The sequence below is a fragment of the Mustela putorius genome, unplaced genomic scaffold, assembly GCF_011764305.1.
Source record: "Mustela putorius furo isolate JIRA1106 unplaced genomic scaffold, ASM1176430v1.1 tig00000145_pilon_pilon_pilon, whole genome shotgun sequence".
In the NCBI taxonomy this organism is placed as follows: Eukaryota; Metazoa; Chordata; class Mammalia; order Carnivora; family Mustelidae; genus Mustela; species Mustela putorius.
This window is the reverse complement of record NW_025421294.1, coordinates 20,307,635-20,332,993: the sequence shown is the minus strand read 5'-3', so window position 1 is coordinate 20,332,993 and position 25,359 is coordinate 20,307,635. Positions and strand designations below refer to the sequence as shown.

The 25,359-nt window shown below is 41.1% G+C and overlaps 1 protein-coding gene across 6 annotated transcripts in view; it reads right to left on the bottom strand.

Annotated features, from left to right (window-relative positions):
* DIAPH1 (diaphanous related formin 1) overlaps positions 1 to 25,359 on the bottom strand; it is a 93,628-nt gene that overhangs the window by 7,501 nt on the left and 60,768 nt on the right. For all 6 annotated transcript variants that reach the window (XM_004744762.3, XM_045075366.1, XM_045075364.1 and 3 more), the window contains 9 exons: positions 9,616 to 9,714; positions 5,699 to 5,793; positions 5,319 to 5,420; positions 4,853 to 5,092; positions 4,601 to 4,730; positions 3,790 to 3,914; positions 3,020 to 3,184; positions 2,756 to 2,891; positions 625 to 711 (listed from right to left, as the gene is read on the bottom strand). In XM_004744762.3, coding sequence (XP_004744819.1) covers positions 625 to 711; positions 2,756 to 2,891; positions 3,020 to 3,184; positions 3,790 to 3,914; positions 4,601 to 4,730; positions 4,853 to 5,092; positions 5,319 to 5,420; positions 5,699 to 5,793; positions 9,616 to 9,714 — 1,179 coding nt within the window. The remainder of the gene's footprint in view (positions 1 to 624; positions 712 to 2,755; positions 2,892 to 3,019; positions 3,185 to 3,789; positions 3,915 to 4,600; positions 4,731 to 4,852; positions 5,093 to 5,318; positions 5,421 to 5,698; positions 5,794 to 9,615; positions 9,715 to 25,359) is intronic.

The following is a 25,359-nucleotide window of genomic DNA, read 5'->3' as shown; positions in this document are numbered from 1 at the left end:
CTCTGACTCAACTCAATCCACTGAAATCTTCAGATGGCTGGGAGAGGAGGCTGTGGGGAAGTCAGTGGGGAAGACAAAACGCACTGCAGGCTAACTGCACCCAAGGAGAGGGTAATTCTCGGACAGAGAGTTTCTTCCATTGGACTGCTCCTCTGTGTTATTACATCTGAGGATAATCTCAGATAATCTCCTCTATCTTTTCTGCTTGTGAAGTTGAGAGTAAGGGATCTTGACTTTTTAGGGCTCTTGACTTTTTATTTCCTACATCTAATTTACACTTTTAACTCAGTTTTTGTTCATACCTGCAAACACCCACCCAAATCTGTGTCCTGCACCATGGTTCACTTGTTCCAAGTTTCTGCTTCAAGAATGGGGAGAAGTACAGTCATCATCAGCTATAATAGATCTGCTAACAGATCTGAAGACCCAGTTCTCCAAGTCCATGCTTTCTATCATGGAGGTAGATGACTGGACAACCCACTCTTGATGCAGTGACTATCATGAGGAAGTTCCTGAACCCTCAGAACATCTTTACCTGTTCTTCAGCCCAAGGCAAGCAGGACCAGGAGCAGAGAGACCTCATCCCTTCCACATGCCCAGGCTGGGCTCCATCTGCTTACTTACCCTGACGGGGTCCTCTCTTCCGTCGGAATGCTGCGCCCGTCTGCAGAGCTTCCAGAAGACTGTCCATCACACCGGTCTCATCACCCTCTGTCACAAAGAAAGACGGAGATGTAAGCTCTTCAGCCTGAGCAGCATACAGTGTTAAGTCCCATGCCAACTCTATGACTGTTGCCTGGCTTACCCCTGGCCCACGGTGGCTGAGGACTAAACCTCAAGCCTCACAGCCCATGTTTAATTGCATCTGTTGGACAGTGGTTAAAAGAAAAGGTTTCACTGCCTACTAATCAATGTAAACCTTGGAATATTTTCTTGAAGTATGTTCTTTCCCAACCCCTTGGGGACTAACACAGAGAATTGCAGAACTGCCCAACTCTAATTCCCGTTTAAGTACAAAGACTGGATATGAAATGAATATGCAACCATATCACTTGCTCTTTATCCTAAAGTGTTTCCCTCTAATTCCTATAAACACATCAGGGACAGCCCGGTTCCAGTTTCAGAGCAGGGCTGAGGAAAAAGAAGACACCCACCCCGCTGCTGAATTTTACTTAAGTACTGCCCCTTGTGGCTGCATCTTCCAGAAGCCAGCTCAGCATGTAGGAGAAGCATCCTGGCTAGAATATAAAGAGTTAATGTAGAGTCTCTGTTCCAGCCTGGCTCTGTTTCCATGGCAACAGCTCTGGGGGGTGAAATCTGAAACTGAAATCCCAAGAAGCCTGCAGGCTGGAAGCTACTGGTCTGGGCTCACTGCTCCCGGCGCCACCTGCTGGCTAAACATCACCAGTGCAGCTGACCTACATTCCGACCTCATTTGCTTGCCTTGGGGACCAGGGCCAGGGCTTGCTGCATCACCAGATAAGGGGTGCAGCCCTCATCCTGCATCTCCGCTGGACTCCACCTTCGCCTGATGCATCCTAGACAGTACCTGAGGACAGACACTGGCCACCAGGGGAGAATGGGGAAGGGAAAGGACACTAGGTGTGGGCTTCAAAAGCATTAGTAATAGAACAAATCTGTGGCTTCCATATAACTAGATCCCAGCAAAGTTTCAAGAAAAGAAAAAAAGGGAGGCTGTTCAGCTCCTTCAGGTCACTAGTTTTACCACAATAGGAGCTGCCAAAGCAATATCCTTGGGAGCAAGAGGTGCAAGAGCAGCTCTGGCCTCTAGTGCTCAGCAAAGCAGACTTGGCAGCCTTAGAGACCCTTTTTTATATATATAAATTCAATTAGCCCACATATAGTACATCATTAGTTTCAGAGGTGGAGTTCAGTGATTCATCAGCTGCACAGAACACCCAGTGCTCATGACATCATGTGCCCTCCTTACTGCCCATCACCCAGCTATCCCACCTCCCCTGCCCTTTACTTAGATAGCTCGTAGTTGCTCAGGTTCAAGCAGGGTGGCCTCAGCTCAGTGCCATGCACAATGTATGCTATATTCTTGCTACCCAGAGAAGGAGCAGAGGGGGGCAGGGCATCAACAGCAGGAAGGCAGCAGAGACAGGAAACAGAAGGCCAGTAATTGAGCCCATATGTTTCAACAAAGACATGCTTCTGGTAGTGAAACATTCTGCTAAAGAAAAGAGAGTAGCCAGCTCCCATGCCCCCTTATCCAGAAGTTCAGTCCTTTTATAACCTCATAGGTATGCGCAGTTATGCTTGTACATAGTGTGTACGACTGTGCGGAGGTACTGAGCACATAGTACTTAGTGCAAATAAGCAGGCAGGAGGACAAGCCATCAGTGAAAGACAGGAGCAAAGCCAGGAAAACATTTTGGGGAAAAGAATGAAAGATGTAGTAGATGGAACAAAAATGGGCCAGAAGACCATGTGGCCAGGCAGAAAAGTACACGTTACAGCAATACTAAACCCACTGGGAGATGAGACATAACACAGGAACTAGCAAAGGCGGGGGGTGGGGGTGGGGTGAGCATGGAGCACTGGAATGTACATGCAGGAAAGCTGAGGTTCAAGTCCAGTGTCAGGCTCTTGGAGGTAAAAGGCTGCCAACAATCTTTTGCCAGGAGCTGAGCTCCGACATGAGCTGTTCCCTCTGGCCTTGAGATTCTAGGCAGAGAAGCCCTGCAAATGTTCCTGTTTCAGCCCATCAACCCTTCTCCTCGCTTCTTACCTGCATTCATGTCTATGAGTTGCTCTCTCTTCTGCTGCTTCTCGAGCCGCTCCTTCTCTGCCTTCTCCTTGGCTAGTTTTGCTCGCCGCATCTTTTCCTCTGTCTCCCGCCGCTTCTGGTTTTCCTTGACTGCTTGCTGTGGAGGAAAACAAAACGAAACACGTGGCCATGTGTGCACTTCCACATCAGCCCACCCCCCCAGCAAGCCATGTGGAAAGCGAGAAATGTCCACGAAAGATTCAGTCAGCAGTATCCCTGGCTCACCACAAACATATTCTTGAAGTTGTGCAGATCCATGAAGAATTCTTCCACCGACACTTTCTTGGGGTCAAAGAGGAAGTAGTCTCCCAGCTCCTTATAGAGGGCCTCCATGTTACAGTGCATCAGGCGTAGCTTGTTATACTGCTCCTGTGCGTCCTTCACGAAGCTGTGCGGCCAGGGAGTCAAGGACCAAGACCAGGAAGCAGACCCACTGCTCTGGCCCCGAGGAGCACACAGAGACGCATGCTGGCATGCACAAGGATGTTCAACATGACACTGCTTGTAAGAGCAAAGGCAAGAAGCAATCGAAATATCCAGAACAGGAATGGAAAACTGTAAACCATGGCTCACCTACAGCAGAAGTGGCAGTAACATGGCTCTGCACATGCTGCCGTGGGGTCAGGGCCAAGAGCCAGGAGGTGCAAAAAGCAATACAACACAACACAGTTTTTGTTTAGAATACACTCCTGAGCTGAAAATGAGTCCAGTGGCAGTGGTTAGGAAGGGGCGAGGAAAGAGAATACGTGTGTGCGAGTAGTGGAGACCGGGCAGAGGGCAAGGGGTCAGGGAGGAATTTTGGTGGTGTGCCTACCACAACAATGAGAATGCTCTCAAGAACTATGTATATAATGAAAAGAATTTTAAGAGTTTTTTTTTTTAAGAAGGAAAATTTCTCTACCCCCAGATCTCTCCAGCTGTCCTCCCTTTGGGAAGTCTTCCTTCCCTTCTCAGCAAGCATCCTAGGAACTCCTTCCTCTCGTAAGAAAGGATATAGTCATTTTTTCAACAAACTTGTCTTTCTCATCTGTGGCAGCTGGGAAATTCTGAACATCACGTTCCACATCAGAAATTTGTTTCTTCATCTGATCTAGGTTCTTTTGCAAGTTTTCAGCAGAAACTAAAGGAGAAAAAAGAGAAAGCGAGAGTTATTCCCAGTCCCCAGACCCTCAGCTTCTGGTTGTCAAGGCGCCGTGTCAGTGCGCATGGTGAGCTGCAACTCTCAGGTCCCCTCCTCCAGTGGTTCCACACATCATATTCTTCATCTTTCCACTTAAACTGTAAGTTACTCGATGCCTGAACCTCCAGCCTCAAGAAGAGAAGCTTCATTTAATTTAACAGGAACTGGTGAAAGCCCCCGGGATCTTGGTCTCATTTATTTTAGAGAGAGTTTGGGAGGAAGGAGCTATCCACAGCAATACAGAGGAAGGGCAGAAATCTGTTCCCATTTCTACTGAGTGCTGCTTTTTCTGTGCCTCGTTCCAAGACGGTGAGGCCTGATTTTTGTCAATCTAGTCCATGCTTTCTCAATAAAAAGAACCACTGACCTAGACTAAAAACACTTGCCTTTCTTCCGTTGGTTTTTTTTTTTAGTATTTGGTGTTTCCCTAAGAAGGGAAAGAATGCTTCCCACTACTGTATCCGAAGACCTCCCTTGTGCCTGATAATCCTCTTTGCTGTGGCCTAGACACCATGCCTCCACCCTCTCCCATTCCCACCTAAGATAGGCAAGTGAGAATTTCCGTCCCAATGCAGAGATTTTGGGGGCCTTGAACAGCCTTCTAGCTGCACCTCAACCTGCCCTACCTCGGCTGGCTTTCTCCACATGGGCAAGCTCATCTGGAAACTTCAGGACATCAGGATAGTCATTCTCACACAACTCAGCCAAGAAGTGCAACAATGTCATCTTCTGATCTGTGGACTTGGTGTCTCGAAGCTTGGGGAAAGAGGAGAAACGTGTTAGTCCTGACCCTCTAAGACCAACAGCAGTTTGCCACATGCTGCCCACAGAGGCCAGCGGCCTTCCCCTCTCCATTCTGCTCTAACCACCTGGCTCACCTTACAGAGGAAGCTGATGTTGAAGCCGAAAGCACCAGCATTCCTGGAGCCAGCATTCATGTAGTTTCCGACAAGCAAGGTAATCTCCAGGAGGCTAGAGAAGCTCTCACTCTTTCGTAACTCCTCACACGCGGCAGTCACAGAAACGATCTCTGGTTTAATATTCTCCACTTGCTCACTAAACTGTAGCTTGAAGAGGATGGCGTTGAGGCGAGGCCGCAGGCGGGGCACCGTGCCCATCTGGTGGGGAAGACAAGCAGTTCCAGTACAGCCAACAGGGAGAGAGCAAGTCAGAAAAACATCAAGGCTTGAGCCTCGTGTGGGAGGCTGTGAGTTCCAGAGCACCGAACAGAGAGGAAGATAGGTTCAAAATAGACAAGAGGCGAGAAGCAAGTGGCCCAGCTGCTCTAGGGGAGGAAGGGAGCAAGGAGTCCAAGAAGAGCTTCTTGCCACAGGCCTCACTCACCACCACGCCAAACTGTTCCGACTCGGCCAGATCATCGTATTCATCCTTCAACTCAGACAGCATTTTTAACTGCTCGGGCTCTGGCATCTGCTTAATGAGGTTCTGAAAGAGAGAAGGGACGGTCTCAAAGCGGTTAGCTTGAGCCTTTCAGTCCCCCACTCTGCCACAAAGAAGAAAACGGGCTAGGGGCTGGGGCAGCTAGTGAGATGGCAGGACTTTTGAAAACTATACCAGAAATAATCTAACCAATGGAGAGACGGACGCTGACCCAAAGCCAGCATTCTGTAAAGTGCCAGTGCTAAAGACCTCACCCTCTAAACAGAAGAGGCTAGTGCACGACGTGAAGAGCCAGCTCCCCAGACAACAATCTTGCTCCTTACCTGGATCATAGACTCCGTCAGAACACTCTCGTTCACCTCCAGGATGACATTCTTAATCTCCTGGTAGGCCATGCGGAAGGAACCCAGAAAGATGGCTGCCAGAAAATGAGATATCAAGACATTCTTCTCAGTTTCCTCTCCCTTCCAGCCTATTCTACAAACCTCTGCTGGACTATCTGCCTAAGAGTTTTCTTTTAAAGTCACTATCAGAAACCTCTACCAGCTCTCCACTGCCTGGGTAGTTAAAATCCAAGTTCCTGAGTCCAACGTCTATGGTTCCCACCTCCCAGGTTTCTCGTGAACTCCCACATTCATATCAAATGCCAGCTACCCTGTTCCAAGCACCACTTTCTACAAATACTGTGGCTTCTGGCCTTTGCTCACACAGAAAGATTTTGATCTTCTCTCTATATATACATCCAAGATACTCATCCCACTCTATTTTCAGTTTCCCACGCCCATGACTCGATCCTCAAAGCTGCCACTGCCTTCAAATGCTCAGATTCTTAAATCGCCATATCCTGTTCCCCAACAAACACTTTCTGTCTTCCAGCTCTCTAACTAGCCTCTGCAGTGACCCTTCAACCTCATCAGAGCAAGCGGTGACCATTCCATTTTCTCCGAAAGTACGAGTTCCACTTTGCCTTCTCTCCTTCACCTAGACCCTACAATCTATAGCTTCACCAGTCTCTACTATTACTGCCAGCTCTGTTACTACTGCTCCTATTCCTGTCTCCTTCCAATTCCTGGTCAGTTGAGCACTGTCATCTCCCACCTTGCACCTAGGCTGATGAATACCGCTAGCAAAGACTCTGCAGAGCACAGTTCACTGAAGAGGCACCAGCAACAGTGATTCTACACTAGGCCCTCTTAGAAGCTCTTCCAAAGTATCCCCATTCTCCCAACTGTCCCACTACTTCCCATTTTTAAAAAAAAAAAATTCTTGTTCCTCTTCAGTGAAAAAGAAAAAATGAAGCCACTAGTCAAATTACTTGCTAAGTATTCTAGTATTCACTGGGGATTCTTAGCTGGAGCCAAGCCAGAAAAGGCTTGGATAAGGACTATCTGGAATTATCTAGAAGAAAACTTCTGCCAACACTTGTGTAAGTTATCAGCAACTATACCCACGTACTCATCCTTTTCTTATATTTCAGTAGATCAGGTGGCCCTGAGGACCTTTTCCTTCAGCATATGCACATAACCAAGTTTCTACTATTTTAAAAACAACCCCAAACCCTTACCTGGTATTCTTAATTACTAACTTCTTTCAATCACTTTACCATGTTCAAAAAATACAACAATCTATTCTTTTTCACTTCCACAGCTCTTATCTACTCTCCTGTCTCCAGTCAATGAAAAGACCACAATTACTTACTGAGATCACAGATGGAACTTAAACATAATCTACATACCTGATTTCATTTAACCCTGTTGGTGGTATCCTTGTATGTTTGTATTATTAGCCCCACTTGACAGAAAAGGAAACTAATACTTAAAGGTAAGCTACTCAAACCCCTACACTGCCAGTATGGGTTGGAAGCATGATTTAAATACTACAGGAGGCTCTGTCCTTACCTCTATGCTATACTGAAATTCTTGCTGAGGCTACAGACTTTCCTCATGCCAGATGGATACCTGCCCTGTCCTGATTTTACTGCTCTTTGGTCTTCATCTGACACTGCTGACTACTCCCACTTCTTAGGACTATGTCATACCATTTTTCTTGTTGCTCCTTTCCAGCCTTTGAGTTCCCTGCCCTTCTCCCCTTCTACTTGCCCCCAAAATATTAGTGACCTTCAAAACAAACTCATGGCTTTAGCTATGACTAATATGCTGTCTCTTAAATTCCTACCTCCAGTCAAACCTTACTCCTGATTTCTACGCCGAAATGCCTAATACACCCATCCTTCTGGAGGCGTCCCAGCGCACCTTAAACTCTATCCTACAAGTCATCATTTCTACTCACCACCCTGCTACCTCTCCTTCATGTCCAGTACCCACCACTCTTCCCCAAAAAGACATTTTACTGCTGGCTGGATCTTCCTAGTTCAGTAAATGGTATCATTCTCTACAGAGTGATGTAAACTGAAGAAAACATCTCCTTCATTCCCTCAGCCAGTCACTAGATTCCATTATTTCTATCTCCTTAGTATCTTCTGCCTTCCAACTCATTCTCACTACTTTAGTTTCAGGCCCTGATTCCTTCTCGCCTAGTTTAACGTGAGAACGTAACTCATCTCTCTGCCTGCAGTCTTCCCAGGCCCTAGCAATCCAGCCTGTGTCCTTCCCCAAGTAGCCTTCCCCTGAATTATACAGGGTCTATCATTCATTTTCCTGATTAAAATTCTTTTAAGAAATTCCAAGGCCTTCAGGATAACACAGATACTTCTTAGCCTAAGCCTGTCAGAATTCTTGATGATCTAGCTTCTATCTATTTCTTGAAAGCTCTCCTGCCACTCCTCCCCAACGTATGGCCTTTACAGTGTGCCAACTGCACTGCCACTCCATGTGTCTGCGTCTTCATACATGTTGATTCCTCTGCTGGAAACAAGCCAGCCCTTACCCTTCTCTTCACTCCTGACTCATCGTTCTTTCAACTCCTGGTGAGCAGTACCTCCTTTCGAATGACATGCTCCCTCCAGTACTGCCCACACGTGATTCAGATGCCCCTTTCCCAGGGCTCTTGTGCCTCTGCCTCTTTCCACAGGACCGGGACTGTGCTTTATTCAGCTTAGTGTCCCTCGCACATAAGAGGAACTTAATAATTTCTGAATCACTACATTACATCTCCTAGGCCATCCTCCTCTAAACAAATCTCATTCTCTCTATGAGTTCTGTTTTCTGTACTCTTTTATCAGCCAGCTGGAAAGAACCATGTACTAACCACAGTCTGGTATCACTCCCTCAAATAAAAGTTACACGTTTCCTGTTCCCAAGAGAGAAGCTTGAGAAGAGAAACCACCTCACATTACTTTGATCTCCATAAAAAGACTTACCCACAGACAACATTTGGTAGTATTTGTTGTCCATGATCTAGGCCTATACAGCAAAGAATAATGTAAAGGTTTACTGTTCTCACTCTATTCCCGATTTTACTTATGGGTATGTGTAATCGTTTCCTTTGGTGACCTCGGCCAAGTCACAATATCTAAACTTTAGTCTTCTCATTTGGAAAAATGGGGATGACAGCCACACCGTAAGATAGTGAGAGGGCTTCATGGAATACATACCCTTTCATCTCTGGAACACATGTCTTGTATGGGCCTAACAGAGACTGCAACATGGCAGAACCTCAAATATTTGTTGGGGAAAAGTTTAAATCTCTATTACTCAGCATAAAGGAGATCAACAGCCAAACAAACAGAAAATGAACATTCACCCTGATCATCAAGTAAGTATCACCTGTAACATCTTTGCAGAGAAGTTTCTGATCTGAATTTGAGAAGTGCAGGATTTATATTATTTATTCTAAGCCACAAAATTATCTTAGGTTTAAATGAAGTCAATCCAGTGCCTGCATTTAAAAGTAGTTCTTAAAGAAAGAAGGAAATGCACAGTGGCTAGACTATCCTGTGGAGCCAACGGAAACAGTAATGGCTTTGAAATAAAAAAAAAAATCTGAGGTTCAAATCCCATGCCTGTTTCTCACTACACCTATGGAACTAGGCAAATTCCTAAAACTCTTAACTACTGTTAGCATCATAGGAATTCACCTAGTCCGCTGTTAGCGTCTAGTTTTATAGCAAAGAAACAAACCTGCAGTGCTACTGAGGAATTAAGATACTGGGAAGTTCACACTCTAATGCCTGGCATGCATGAGGAACTCAACAAATCAAGAAACCCTGGATCTACCAAAATTAAGCTTTTAAAAGAACCCCTTCCTATTTCAAATAGTTGGGATCACAGAGAATACTCACAGAGATTCTGGGCAGTCTTTGAGTCCAACACCTTTAACTCTTTTACTTTTTTCTTTTGTACAGATTTCTTTTCTTCTCCACCTTCCTGATCCTTCTTGGCTAGTAAGGGAAAGATGAGAAAAGCAGGATTATGGACAAGCCACATTGCGGTCTTACTGAACCACTGTACCAGCCAGCCTGGAATGCCTCCTCACTTCCTATTAACAATGGTTTCCCTATTGTATTCCTTCTCTTTAACTGGCTACCCTTCTATTGTTGAAACCCACCCTCAACTATAGTCAACATCTCATTCACATTTCTTTAACTGTTATCAATACTGCTTTTCCACCTATACGCTATCATTTGCTTACAGATCCTTCTCTGAAGGACCAGATAATAAGTATTTCAGGTTTTGCAGACTACATGATCTATCTCAACTACTCAACACTGCCACTACAGCACGAAAGCAAAGATGATACATAAATGAATGGATGGTCAGCCTGAGGGGTGTAGTCTGCCAACCTAGTACTGGAGCCTTTCACCATGTAATCCTTTTGTAACTATTAAAATCCTGTTTTCTTGGACGCCTAGGTGACACATTCAGTTAAGCGTCTGCCTTCTGCTCAGGTCATGATCCCAGGACCGTGGGATCAAGTCCCACACTGAGCTCCTTGCTCAGCAGGGAGCCTGCTTTTCCCTCTGTCTGCCTCTCTCAATCTCTTTCTCTCTGACAAATAAATAAAGAAAATCTTTTTTAAAAAGTCCTGTTTTCTTTCAAGCTCCATCTTGAATACGAGTTGTCTATAAAATTTATTTTTTAATGATCTATTTATTATAGAGAGTAACTGAGTGTGCATGCGTGTGTGCGTGTGCAAGCAGGGTGAGGGGCAGAGGGAGAGACTGCAAGCAGACCCCACCCTTGCACCTGATGTGAGACTAAGCCACCCAGGCACCCATACTGGTTGAATTTTAAACCCCACAAAAAATATTACCTGGTAAAAATAAATAAGAAATAAAGCAAACAAAAAAGAAAGTTAATGGCAAAAAGTGTCAACAACTAACAAAAAAACTTATCCTTTGGCCTGTCAGTGCAGACTTAAAGGAAAATGTTAAATACATGAAGATTACTTATATAAACACTTACTGAGTACCTATTATGGAATATCTTTATGTGCCAGGTTATTCTGGGCACTGTGAGTACAACAGTGAATGAAAGAGAGGAGCACCTGGGTGGCTCTGTCACTTGAGTGTCCAACTCTTGGTTTTGGCTCAGGTCAAAATCTCAGGACCCTGGGGTCAAGTCCTACATGACACCCCTGTGTCAGACTCCAAGTTCAAGGCACAGTCTGCTTGTTCTTCTCCCTCTCCCTCAGCTCCTCCCCTTGCTCATGTTCTCTCTCCCTCAAATAAATAAATAAAATCTTAAAACATACACACACACACAAAACAGTGCACAGAACAGAGAAAGATTCCTCCTGCCTTCATGGAACTCATATTCTAATCAAGAGAAAGGACAATCAGTTAATACATAAAATACTGTATTAGCTAGTCATAGTTCTGTGAAAAGAAAATCAAGTAGGGAAGAAACAGAGAGACTTAATTGGCGATGGATTATACCTTTAGGGGGATGAGGGAAAGTCTTATGTCACTTTTGAGAAAAGACCTTTTAGAAAGTGAGAGCACAAGCTAAGTGAGTATCTTCAGGGTGAAGGGGCATACATTTCAGGAAGGGAAAGACCAATACAAAGGCCTGAGAAAGGAGCATGCCCGGTGAGCTCAAAGAAAAGCAAAAAGCTAGTTACACCTGCACAGAGTGAGGGGAGGTCAGGAAAAGTCAGAGAGGTACTAAAGACAGATTATGTAACAAAATGAAACTTATGGATGGCCAGATAAAAATGGAGAATTAAGATATCCAGACTGTATTACGAAAACTTAGAAAAAAGGGGAGGAGAAAAGTTGTAAGTAAAGCTCTCATTTTACACAGGCAAAACAGAAAGTTACGTATTCACTGCTGATGTTGAAAAAGAAAAAAACCAGACTCAACTTTTTTGCTTGGCAGTAAAACAAAAATAAAGTACAAATACAAGAAAGAAAGGGATGAAAAGGTCATTTTTATGGAAGATGTAATTCCATATAGCAATTCACAACAACCAAAAGACCAATGAAGAACTATCAGAACTAGTAACTCAGGAGGGCTACAGAGAAAAGACAATCATCTGTGGAGAAGCCACTTTTAGAGCACAGGCTGGAGCGATGGGAGCCATGGAGTAGAGAAAGAGCCTATGGGCAACCTCCTGACTGAACACAGACAGGCCTATCAGGTGACCCACCTCAAAATACCAGTGGGCTATTAACAACCAGACACAGTTACTGAAACAAGGAAAATTCCATATGTCATTATACCTCCTCACCTTCCTTCTTTAAAAACATCCCGCACTCACTGCCTCAGAGTAGACAGCCTCTCCTCTGCAGTCCTGCCAGCAGCTCCCTAGCAGTACATTCAATAAACTCTTGCCTTTGTTCTGCCTCAGGTGAGTCCTTTCACTGCCTGCCCACTGGCTTCCACCCGATCCTTGCCCTACATTTGAGAAGCCCCTCCAATAGAGACAGACACTACAATATGGACTTCTCAGCTCCACCAAAATGAAGTAGCCTCATGTAGAGGAAATACAACTGTATTTAAAAACTGGGGAGGGTAAAGGGACCTAAAAGGAAAATAAAATCTCTATGCTTACTTGAACTGGTTGACCAGTATCATCAGGGCATCTGAGTGGCTCTATCAGTTAAGGGTCTGCCTTCGGCTCAGATTCTGATCCCAGGGTCCTGGGATCAAGCCCTGTGTCAGGTTACCACCTTCTGCCTCGCCCCAACTTGTGTGTGCTCTCTAATAAATAAAATCTTAAAAAGAAAAACCAAAAAAATCCCAATATATTTAAAGGACTGAAATCAGAGCATGTTCTCTAACCATAATGGAATCAAACAACAAATCAATAACCAAAAGAGAACAGGAAGATACCCAAACATTTGGAAACCAAAGAACCACTTCAAAATAATTTGTGACTCAAAGAGGAAGTCTCAGAATATTTTAAGATACACAGAACTGGATGAAAATCAAAGTACAATACATCAAAATATACGGGATGCAGCTATAGCAGTGCTGACTAACAGCACCAAGTTTACATTAGAAAATTAGAAAGACCTCAGGTCAGTAGTCCAATTTTCTATCTCAAGGAGCCAGAAAAAGAAGAGCAAAACAAACCCAAAGCAATCAGAAGGAAGGAAATAAAGAATTTATGAGCAGAAATCAATGAAAATGAAAATAGAGAAAATCCAATCACTCAAAAAGCTGCTTAAAAAAAAAATCAACAAAATAGACTCCACCAAAACATTGCTAGAACTAATTCATTAATTCATTCACAGGATATAAAATCAAAGTGCAGAAATTGATGCATTTCTATACACCAGTAACAAAGCAGCAAAAAAAAAAAAAAAAAAAAAAAAAAAAAATCAAGGAATCAGTCCCTTTTGCAATTGCTCCAAAAACAGAATACCTAGCAATAAACCTAACTAAAGAGGTAAAAGATCTATTCTGAAAATTACAGAACACTTAAAAAAGAAATTGAAGAGGACACAAAAAAGAAACTGAAGAGGACACAAAGAAATGGAAAAACATTCCATGATCACGGATCGGAGAAACAAACATTGTTGAAATGTCTACCCAAAGCAATCTGCACATTTAAGGCAATCCCTATAAAAATACCAGCATTTTTCACAGAGCTAGAAAAACAATCCTAAAATTTGTATGGAAGTACAAAAGATCCCAAATAGCCAAAGCAATCCTGAAAAAGAAAAACAAAACTACAGGCATCACAATTCTGGATTTCAAGCTATATTGCAAGGCTGTAATCATCGAGACAAAAAGAGACAGAATAGAAAGCCCAGAAATGGACCTAAAACTATATGGTCAACTCATCTGTGATAAAGCAGGAAAGAATATCCAGTGGAAAAATGACAGTCTCTGTAACAAATGGTTTTGGGACAAAAAATCCCTGGGTCAGTCAGAGAACTTGTTGACCACGGAATCTGCTCCCTTTCCATGATGAGGAGTTTCTGTCCTGGGAAATGAAGGTGCAGGTAGGGACCACATTTCCTAGCCCATCTTGCATCTGGGAGGTGACCATATGATGTAAGAGCAGACTTACAAGTATACAGAGTATACTTACATGTATACTGATTCTAAACCAGATTTTTTTTCTTATAATACAGATTAAAATTTATTTCTTGCTTTAAAGGTTAATCTTATGTTATATGAGTTACATCTCAATACATACAAATACATAAAACAGACCAAAGATGGAAAACATAAACTATTAACTTCTAGAGAAAACCAGAAAAATCTTCCAACTTTGGGGTAGGCAAAGATTTTTAAAAACAAACCATGTGATGGGCAGAATGTTAAGTGCACATACCCTGTATAACCCTTCTCCTTGCTGTCCTTATAGAAGCAACTACCAGGTTGTGGAGAAAGCCATGTGGCAGGAAATAATAAGTAACCTCTAGAAGCTGACAACAGCCCTTAGCTGATGATCAGCAAGAAAACAGTTATCTATGTCCTACAATTTTAAGGAACTGGATTCAGTCAAATAGCACATAAGCCTGGAAGAGGACAATGAGTTCCAGAAAGCAAGGAAATCCAGCCAAAACCTTTAGGTTGGTGTGACGCTCAACATGGATTCCAGACCCACAGAAACTACAGAATAATAAATCTATGCTGTTTTAATTTTGTGGGAATTTGTTACAAAGCAATAGAAAACAATACAAAACATAAAAGAAAAAAATTGATGAAGCAGACTTCATCAAAATTAAAAACTTCTGAGGTGCGTGGGTGGCTCAGGCGTTAAGGCATCTGCCTTTGGCTCAGGTCATGATCCCAGGGTCTGGGGATTGAGCCCCCAGTCAGGTTCCCTGCTCAGCAGGGAGCCTGCTTCTCCCTCTCTAACTCTCCTGGTTTGTGTTCCATCTTTCACTGTGTGTATCTCTGTCAAATAAATAAATAAAATCTTAAAAAATGAACAAAAATAAAAAACTTCTGTACTTTCAAAGGTACCATTAAGGAACAAAATGGTAAGTCTTGGAAAAAATACTTAAAAAACACAGATCTTAATATAGGACTAGTATCTACAACATATAAAAAAAATTCTCATTATTTAATCCTAAGAAAACAACACATTTTTTGAAATAGGTAAAAGATTTGGACAGATACTTCACCAAGGAAGTTATACAGGTTTCAGTAAGCAAAGGAAAAGATGCACACCATCATTAAGTTATAGGAATATGTACTAGTAATTAATTTAATTAGAAATCAAAACTACAGGGGCACCTGGGTGGCTCAGTGTTAAGCATCTGCCTTTGCCTCAGGTCACAATCCCAGGATCCTGGGATTGAGCCCTGCATCAGGCTCCCTGCTCAGCAGGAAGCCTGCTTCTCCCTCTCCCACTCCCCCTGCTTATGTTCCCTCTCTTGCTTTGTTTCTGTCAAATAAATAAAGAAATAAAATCTTAAAAAAAAAAAAAAAAGGAAAGAAAGAAATTAAAACTACAATGCCTAAGGGGGTGCCTGGCAGGCCCACTTGGTAAAGCATGCAACTCTTGATCTCAGGGTTGTTCAGTTTGAGCCTCACACTGGATGTAGAGATTACTTAAAAAACCCAAACGCTGCAACGCCTAACCCACAAAATTCACTAAAAAAACAAAACTGATCCAACTAAGTGCTGGTAAGGATGCAAAGCTTCTGCTTGTGGAAATGGGAAAAAAAAAAAAAATGGTACCGCCACTTTGGAAAACAGTTTGGCACTTTCTTATACAGTCAGACATACATTAGTTAACATACGACCTAACAATCCCGTTCCTAGAAATTTTTCCGAGAAAAATGAAAACATACATCCAAACAAAATATTGCATGTAAATGTTTCTACTGGCTTTACTCTTAACTGCCCCAAACTGGATTCAACCCAAATGTCCATCAACCAGGAAATGGATATAATGGACTATTACTCAGCACTGGAGAGGAGTATCTCTGTATGCAGCAACATGGACAAATCTCAGATACATTACGCTGGGTGAAAGAATCTCGGCTTAAAAGGTTACTTAAAGTTTGATTCCATTTATTATGACTATTCTGGAAAAGATAAAACTGCGGACAGAAATCACATCAGTGGCTGCTAGGGCCTGGCAGTGAATGGACAAATGGGCAGGAGGGAACTTTTTGGAATGATGAAAATATTCTTGAGTGTGGTGGTTACATGTCTATATATATTTGTCAAAATTCATAGAACTGTACACATACAAAGAATAAATTTTACTATATGCATCTTGTACCTCAACAAACCTGTCTATCTGAACAAATAACATCTTCAAGGCCAATAAAAATAGAATAGTATAAGGCTGTAATAATTGTAACAAAGTGACAAACAACATTTGAGGTGAATAAAGAATGAGAAATAGAAACACATAGTATATGCCCAAGTAGAAACTCAAATCAATGAAAAAAGGATGGTCTATGATACACTTTTTTCTTAAGTGACTGGAAGTAGATACTTGAGGCTCTGTGCGCCATACAGTTTGTATTTCAATTACTTAACTCTGCTAGTATAATATGGAAGAAGACAAAGATAATGTCATCAAATGAGCATAGCTATGTTCCAACAACTTTATTAACAAAAATGGGTCGAGGATAGCTTGCTGACATCTGGTCTAACCAATAGTGCTGGAACAACCAGCTCTCCCCTTTGAAGGGAAATAGATCCTAATTTCATGCTGCTCCCAAAAATAAATTTGAGACATATTAAACAGTAAATGTTAAAAATAGAAGAATACAATTTTGAATAAACAAAGTTCTAAGAATAACAAAATCAAGATGCTATAAAGACTGGTTTCGGGACGCCTGGGTGGCTCAGTTGGTTAAGCAGCTGCCTTCGGCTCAGGTCATGATCCCAGCGTCCTGGGATCGAGTCCCACATCGGGCTCCTTGCTTGGCGGGGAGCCTGCTTCTCCCTCTGCCTCTACCTGCCATTCTGTCTGCCTGTGCTCACTCTCTCCCCTCTCTCTCTCTGATAAATAAATAAAATCTTTAAAAAAAAAAAAAAAAAAAAAAAAACTGGTTTCATTAAATAATATTTTCATTTCTCAGTGTAGTGAAAATTACCATGTAAAATATGAAAAGAAATGAAAACTTCCATTTCCAATAACGATGCCAAGTCTCCCATGAAAATCATCTAAAAATGCTGATATAGTGTTTAAAAAACCACCGTGAAAACATGGAAGAAGTGATAAGATGGTGATGAACTGCTCCGGAAAGGTAACCACAGCACCGGCACACTGTTCCCATACGTGTTTGATGGTTTTCTGTGGCAAGGGTGGAGAAGATCAAGCTTCCGTTTCTGGCTATGTGGAGAGTGTCATATGAGGCTCTCTCCTCAGGAGCTGGGAACCCAAAAGGCTAGATCCTGTGTAAAGTTCAACAAGTTCACAGGTGAAAGCCCTAGAAAGCCTGAACGTTAGGAACATGGTGAATAAATGCAGAGAGAAAAATACTAGAAGTAATGAAAACAAACAGACAAACAAACACCATACACATACAACACATAAAATGGAGGGCTAAATGTGATATTCACCGGCACTGAACATGAAAGCAGAAAGTGCCAAAAGAAAGGGTACCTGGGTGCCACAGTCAGTTAAGTGGCTATGTTCAGCTCAAGTCATTATCTAAGGGTCCTGGGATCAAGCCCATCATCCAGCAAGCCTGCTTCTCCTTCTTCCTCTGCCCCCACCCCATATGCTCTCACTCTCTCTCTCAAATAAATAAATAAAATATTTTTTAAAAAAGGTATTAAAAAAGAAAGAAAATTAAAAATGGAATACTTCAAGGAAAAATAGCTGTGAATTTTCCAAAAGTGATAAAGGATATCAACACAAAGAATCAAGAAGCTCAGAGAATCCCCAAGAATAATACAAGAACCACATCATGGCACACCATCACCATAAAACTGCTAAAAATCAGAGTAAAATTCTCCAAGTAGCAGTGGGTAGAACATAATTACCTGCAAGGAACTACAGTAACACTGACATTGAAGTTGTGTTAACAATAAAGGGAAAACAAAAATATCTTTCAAGAACATGGGTGAAACAAAGATATATCCACACAAAACAGTGCTTATTACCAGTATACGGGAACTAATAAAATAAATGTTAAGGGGAATAATTATTCAGGCAGAAGATGAAAAATTATCACAAAAGGAAATACAGAAATATACATTGGATGAAGAACACTAGAAAAGTGTTTTTAAGTTAATACTGACATTAGAAAATAATAGTAAAAATGCTTATGTGATCTAAAACATGCAGAACTAAAATACATGACATCAGTGGGTCAAAAAGGTACACTGTAAATAGAGCTAAAATTATGTAAGTTCTAGCATTGTCTGGAAGGTGGTAAGAGTTATAATTTGTATTAGATTGTAGTAGATCAAGGATGCATGTGTAATTTCTAAGGTATCTGTAAAAAGTGAAAAAATGTATAACTAAAAATAAAGTTCTAGGGGCACCTGGGGGGCTCAGTGGGTTAAGCCTCTGCCTTCAGCTCAGGTCATGATCTCAGGGTCCTGGGATCAAGCCCTGCATTGGGCTCTCTGCTTGGCAGATGACTGTTTCCCCCTCTCTCTCAGCCTGCCTCTTTGCCTACTTGTGATCTCTTTCTCTCGCTCTCTGTCAAATAAATAAATAAAATCTTTAAAAAATATAAAGTTCTAAATGAATTTGTGAGAAGATTAAGAACAGAAAAAGACAAAGTGGAAAAAAATTAAATCAAAGAGCAATATGGTATATATGAATTCAAATGAATTAAAACTTTGCAACAAAAGACTAAGATCATCAGACTGGATTTACAAAACATACACACTATATATGTGCTGCTTACAAGGGACACGCTTTGAATAAAGACACGAATGTTAAGGGTAAATAATGGAAAGGGTATACTGAACAAAAGAAAGCTGTTGTAGTTCTATTAATATCAAATAAAAAATTCTTCTCTAATAATGCTACTGGTTTGAACACACATTTAATCATCATAAAAGGTCAATCTGCAAGGAAGACAATTCTAAATCTAAATACATCTAATAATTTAGTTTCAAAATATATAAAGTAAAAACTGACTAAACCAAAAGAAGGGCAATTCTACAACCACTGTGGAAGAATTAATACCTTTTGTACAGAAACTAAAACAAGCCAACAAAAAGTTGCAAAGTATATAGAAAATGCGAACACACCTCACAAACTTGACCTAATTGCTATATTAGAACAATGCATCCCAACAATGAAAAACTATACTTTTTTTCATATACACACACAGTACATGTACCAAATTCACCCACCACATGCTGCACCAAAAAGCCTCAACAAATTTCGGAGGGTAAAAATCATTCAAAGTATGTTCTTTGACCACAACTTGGAAATCAGTAAAAAAGGTTAACTAGAAAATCCCCAACTATTTCATATCAAATAAATAACCAAATAACTCTGAAGTTAGGTAAGAAATCACAATAGAAATTAGAAAATATTTTGAACAGAATGAAATCAGCATATAACAGAATAGATGGAATGAACAGAAAGGGCAAAATAAGATGGCAGATTGAAACTCAAGTATTTCAGTAATTATGTTAAATGTAAATGGATTATATGCGCTCGTTAAAACCAGTATTGTCAACTGGAGTGAAAAAGACAAAAAATGGTCCAAGTATATGCTATTCTATGAAGGAAACATCTAGAATTAAGACTACAGGGAGGATGAAAAGTATAAAGTTACACTAGGCAAATTCTAACGAAAAGCTTAGGGCACCTTCGTGGCTCACGCAGTTAAGCATCTGCCTTTGGCTTGGGCTGTGATTTCCAGGTCCGGGGTGGAGCCCCGTGTTGGGTTCCCCACTCAGCAGGGAGTCTGCTTCTCTCTTTCCCCCTGCCCTGCCTCCCAGCTCATACACTCTCTCTCAAATAAATAAATAAAATCTTAAAAAAAAAGTTGATGAAATTCCGTCAATTTTAACAAAACAGTCTTTTAGGCAACAAAAATCATATAGAACATAAATAAACAGATGAAGACATAGGCATACTGGAGTAGAATGACTGCCAAGTCTATACAGCACAATGCATACAGCAGACATGCTATCATTTGTGTAAAAAAGGTGAAGAACCAATCTAGAAAGGGATCTCCTGGTATAAACATAAAATACCAAGGATACAGAGAAGCTAATACAACTGGTTGTATTTTATCTCTAGCCAGAGATCAAAGCAGGGGTATGACTATTAAATAGGCCCTCTTGGATCTTTTATTTTTGAATTACGTGATTGTATTTCCTATATAAGAACTGACTTTTTTTTTTTTAACATCAAGAAGTGACTAACAGTTTTAGCTCATTAATAGGATGTTGTGATTTATGAGTCAAAAGACTTTTCAAATCACCGATTAGCAGCAGACACCCCTAAGGCAACCTAGAATTTTAAACATACACTTAAAGATCAACTGTTCCTTCTCTCCCGGGAGAGAAACCAGTAGTTTTGTGTCTCCTGGTGGGGGAGTACAGCGAGCCACACTCCACCAGAGCTTCTCAGCTGTCTTGTAATACAAGAAAAAGTTTTAGTTTATCAGCAAAATAAAAAACTTAGTTTATCAGCAAAATATAAGAATTTTGAATTTCTATGTACCCAGTAACATTATACATTTATATATTAAAATACATAAAGCCCAAAAATGAATAATCTGAAACTAATCATGAGGACACATTAGACAAACTGAGGGACATTCTACAAGCTCACAGGTATGTACTCTTCAATAATGTCAAGGTTGACACAAAAAATGTGTCATTGTTGGATGGAACAATTGATGACTGGAACAATTAATCCTGTTAGAACACCCATACCACCCAAAGCAATCTACAGAGTTAATGCAATTTCAATCAAAATACTAACAGTAGGGGTGCCGGGGTGGCTCAGCTGTTAAGCGTCTACCTTTGGCTCAGGTCATGATCCTGGGATCCTGGGACTGAGTCCCACATCAGGCTCCCTGCTCCGTGGGAAAGCCTACTTCTCCCTCTCCCACTCCCCCTGCTTGTGTTCCTGCTCTCTGTCAAATGAATAAAAAAATCTAAATAATAATAATAATAATAATAACAGTATTTTTCACAACTAGAATCAACAATCCTAAAATTTGTATGAAGCCACAAAAGACCTTGAATAGCCAAAGCCATTTTCAGAAAGAACAACAAAGCTTTAGGTATCCCAATCCCAGATTTCAAGATATAGTACAAAGCTCTAATAATCAAAACAGTATAGTTTTGGCACAAAATTAGACACATTGATGAATGGAACACAAAGAGAGCCCAGAAATAAACACAGGTCTATAGGGTACATTAATCTACAACAAAAGGAAGCCAGAATATACAACAGTGAAGACAGTCTCATCAGTAAATGACGTTGGGAAAGCTGGACAACCACATGCACAAGAATGAAACTGGATCAATTTCTGAACACCAGATACAAAAATGAACTGGATCAAAGACCTAAATGTGGGGAACACCTGGGTGGCTAAGTTGGTTAAGTGTCTGACTTCAGCTCAGGTCATGATCTCAGGGTTCTGGGATGGAGCCCTGTGTCCTGTGTCAGGCTCCCCACTCCAGGGTGTCTGCTTGTTCCTCAGCTCCTCCCCCGGCTCATGCTCTCCCTCCCAACTCTCAAATAAATAAAATCCTTAAAAAAAGAAAAAAAGAGAGAGAGAGAGATCTTGTCACCTGTGACACGATGTATCGACCTGGAGGGTATTATGCTAATCAAACTAAGTAAAAGAAAGACAAATATCTTTTCATTACACTTACACGTAGAATCTAAAACAACAAATAAACAAAAAGCAGAAAGAGACTCATATATGCAGAGAACTGATGGCTGCCAAAGGGGAGGAGGGTGGAAGGATGGGCAAAACAGGTGAAAGAGATGGGAAGTACAGGCCTCCAGTTTGGAAGTAAGTCCTGAGGACAAAAGGTATGGTACAGGGATATCGTCAGTGATGCTTTAACAGCACTCTACAGTGACAGAGGACAGCTACACTGACTGGGAGCCTAACTGCAGAGCTGGGGGTTCCACTATGTTGTACAACCAACACTAATGTACAACTAACACTAATGTAAAACACTAATTAAAAAAAAAAAAGAACTAAATATAAGCATGTGTAAGTAATTAACAGAAAGTATGGTGATCAAAAAACTGTCAAGGTCATGAAAGATAAGGATTGAGAAACTATAATGAGGAGGCTGACTCCATTTTTTGTTGTTCATGGACAGCTGTTAAGGCTCCCCTGTCCCCTCTGCCCTTGTGCCCCGCATCTTGGTGCTGGCAGCAGATTACAAGGACACAAGGTACCGACCTGGGCCAGAAGCTCACCCTGGCTCAACATCCTAACCTCAGTTAAAACCCGTGCCAGTCTCCTTTTCTTGCCTTGTCAGCCATTTCAAACCTGCTTAAGAGGACTGCCCTGCTCCTTCCAAAGGCCTCAATTAGTTAAGTTAATAATATCTTCTCATACCCTCTTGGTGTGTGTAGGGCATCATTAATCTTGACATTCAAACCCAATTTTGAGCAGGGATCCATCTGTCTTTGCAGGTGACTGTAACAGGAATTATTTCCAATTAAAGACGATTACAGAATAACTGAATATAACGCATGATCCAGGATTTTTTCTGTAAAAGACATAATTGTAACAACTGGTATAATCTGAAGGTCATATTAAATGACAGAATTACTTTAATATGTATTTCCTAATTTGATAAATTTACTGTAGCTATGGATCTGTTATTAGGAAATGTACATCAAAGGTTAGAGACATCATGCCTGTAACTTCTCAAATCTTCAGAAAAAAATGATCCATATAACACACTTGTACTTATTCCAAAAAACGATACACACATATACATACAAACATTATACAGGCAAAGGTGGTAATATGTTAACATCTCAAAAATGTGATGAAGTATGCACAGGAAATTTTTTGTATTATTCTAGCAACTCTTCCATAACTCTGAAATTATATCAATTATCAAAAGCTTTTCAAAAAGATGGGGCACCTGACTGGCTCAGTCAGTACAGCATGTGACTCTTAAGCTCAGGGTGGTCAGTTCAAGCCCCACACAAGATATGAAGCCTACTTCAAACAAACCAACCAATAAAGACAAAAATGAAGTAAAACTGACAGAGCTGCAATGCTAAATCCACAAAGTGGCACGTTTTAAACCATTTTTGTCAGTAACTGATGAAACAAACAAAAAGAATACAGAAAATGTATTTGATTTTTTTTTTGAAGATTTTATTCATTTATTTGACAGAGATCACAAGCAGGCAGAGATGCAGGCAGAGGGTGGGGGGTGAAGCAGGCTCCCCGCGGAGCAGAGAGCCCGATGCAGGGCTCAATCCCAGGACCCTGGGATCATGATCTGAGCCGAAGGCAGAGGCTTTAACCCACTGAGCCACCCAGGCACCCCCAGAAAATGTATTTATTTATTTATAAAGATTTTATTTATTTATGCGACAGAGAGAGATCATAAGTAGGAAAGAGGCAGACAGAGAGAGAGGAAGGGAAGCAGGCTCCTGCTGAGCAGAGAGCCCCATGTGGGACTCGATCCCAGGACCCTGAGATCATGACCTGAGCCGAAGGCAGCGGCTTAACCCACTGAGGTGCCCACCCAGGCGCCCGAAAATGTATTTATTTTTAAGTGATCTTTGAGTCCACTGAATGTGGACTGAAAACCACAACTCCAAGATCAAGGGTCACATGCTCCCGCTCCCCTGACTAAGACCGCCAGGTGTCCCAAGAATATAAAAAATTTAAATACAATTAATAAAAAGGAACTAATGAAGATATACAGAACACTTTATGAAACTGAAGAACACATATATGCTTAAGTGCATACAGAATATTTATAATATTTAATATTCAGAGCCAAATCTACCAATTTCTTTCCTTTTTAAAAAAATTTTATTTATTATTTATTTGAGAGGGAGAGTGAGTGAGCAAGAAAGCACAAGCTGGGAAAGCAGCAGAGGGAGAGGGAGAAGCAGGCTCCCCGCTGAGCAGGGAGCCTGATGATGATGCTCCAATCCCAGGACCCCAGGATCATGACCTGAGCCAAAGGCAGACACTTAACTGACTGAGCCACCCTGGTGCTCCTCTACAAATTTTTAAAGACCGAAATTGCAAGAGCACTGGCTGAAATGCCATTAGCTAGAAATGAGTAAGAAATTTAAAAAATCCTGAAAACCCACTGTTGTAGACAATAGAATGGCTTCTCAAAGAAATCCACAATCTAATTCCTAGAATCTATGAAAAACCACTTTGCATACAAAAGGTACAATGCAGGTACCATAAAGGTAGGGATACTGAGAGAAGAGGATTATTCAGGATTATTTGGATGGACCCAATGTAATTATAAGGATCGTTATAAGAGGGAGGGAGGAAGGTCAAGTTAGAGAAGAAATGTGATGACAGAAGTGGGGGGGCGGGGGCATAAGAATATTCATTATCATCGCTTCATTCAACAACACTGGCTGGGTTTCTGAACCAGTGTAGTAATAACGAAAGAAAAGGAAACAAGAATTCTAAGGATTAGAAAGAACACTCTCATTTGTTTTTCTTTTTTTAAGTATCAAAATAGAGCAATTTATTCAAGATACTGAATATAACACACTCATTTGAAGATAACTGTCAACATAAAAATATCCAAAAGAACCTATAAACTATGAGCAAGCAAAAATTAAATTAAAAATATAAAAATATGAAATATCTAGGAATAAATTTAAGCTGTACAAGACCTCTATGGACAAACTATATGACGCTATGAAAAACATTAAAAACAAGTGAGTGTTTTACAGGTTTATAGATACATAGATTAAAGGATGATAAAGTTAAGATGTGAATTCTTCCCAAATTGATTTATAGAGTCAGTAGAATAAGAATCCTAACAGGTTTCTCTTTTTAAGTTGCTAAGTGGTTTCTAAAATATATATGGAAATACTAGGTGTCAAAGGTAGGACATTCTTTTTGTTTTGTTTCGTTTTATTTATTTGACAGGCAGATCACAAGTAGGCAGAGAGGCAGGCAGAGGAAGAAGAGGAAGGGAAGCAGGCTCTCCACCGAGAAGAGAGCCTGATGCAGGGCTCGATCCCAGGACCCTGGGATCATGACCTGAGCCGAAAGCAGAGGCTTTAACCCACTGAGCCACCCAGGCACTCTAAAGGAGGACATTTCTTTAAGAAGCAACAAAAGATAGATGGTATCAATGTATTATAAAATTGAAAACCAAAATCATGTGGTATTGGCACCTGGATAGTTAAAAAGATCAACAGCAAAGAGCAGAGTCCAGAAGACAGACCCACGCATAGAAGAGCGCTTTAGGGAATAGACTGGCCATGTCAGACGACTGGGAAAAGGACAGAATTCACAAAAGATAGGACTGGAATTGTCACATGAAAAAACTAAGTTGCATCCATAGGCAAATAAATCAATTACAAATCAATTAAAAAGCTCAATGTGAAAGGCAAAACTACAATGACTAAAGGATTTCTTACACAAGACACAATATGCATTAGCCATAAAGAAAAAGCCTGATAAATCTAAGCACTTTACATAAGGAACTAGTCAATAAGACACTGAAGAAAGTGAAAAGACAGGCCA